General features: G+C 43.8%; 1 protein-coding gene across 1 annotated transcript in view; it reads right to left on the bottom strand.

Moving 5' to 3' along the window:
- The window catches only part of EMH_0056600 (uncharacterized protein), a gene marked incomplete at both ends in the record, with an annotated part of 3,669 nt that overhangs the window by 1,030 nt on the left and 2,244 nt on the right, over positions 1-395 (bottom strand). The window contains one exon of the mRNA XM_013497373.1: positions 98-393. Within this exon, the coding sequence (XP_013352827.1) occupies positions 98-393 (296 nt within the window). The remainder of the gene's footprint in view (positions 1-97; positions 394-395) is intronic.

The raw sequence follows: 395 nt of genomic DNA on the forward strand, positions 1-395 counted from the left end.
TGATTAATTAAATTATATATTTATATAATAAGAAACAAAAAAAAATAAAAAATAAAAAAAAATATATATTTGTTTTGTTGCTGCTGTTTATGATTACCTTCTTTTGCTGCTGCAGCAGAAGCAATTAAAACCAGCAGCTCAGCTAGCTGTGAGAATCTGCTGCTGCAGCTTGCTGCTGCTGCTGCTGCTGCTGCTGTTGTTGTTGTTGCTGCTGCTGGTGCTATTGCTGTTGTTGTTGCTCCTGCTGCTGCTGCTGCTGCTGCTGCTGGGGTTCCTGCTGCTGCTGCTGCTGCTGTATCTGCTGCTGTGTCTTGGTTTTGTTGCAGCGCATCCTCTTGCTGCAGCAGAAGCAGCAGCAGCAGCATGAACAGCAACAGCAGCAGCAACGACAAAAA

The sequence above is a fragment of the Eimeria mitis genome, genomic scaffold, assembly GCF_000499745.2.
Source record: "Eimeria mitis Houghton genomic scaffold, Emh_scaff2634, whole genome shotgun sequence".
Classification (NCBI taxonomy): Eukaryota; Apicomplexa; class Conoidasida; order Eucoccidiorida; family Eimeriidae; genus Eimeria; species Eimeria mitis.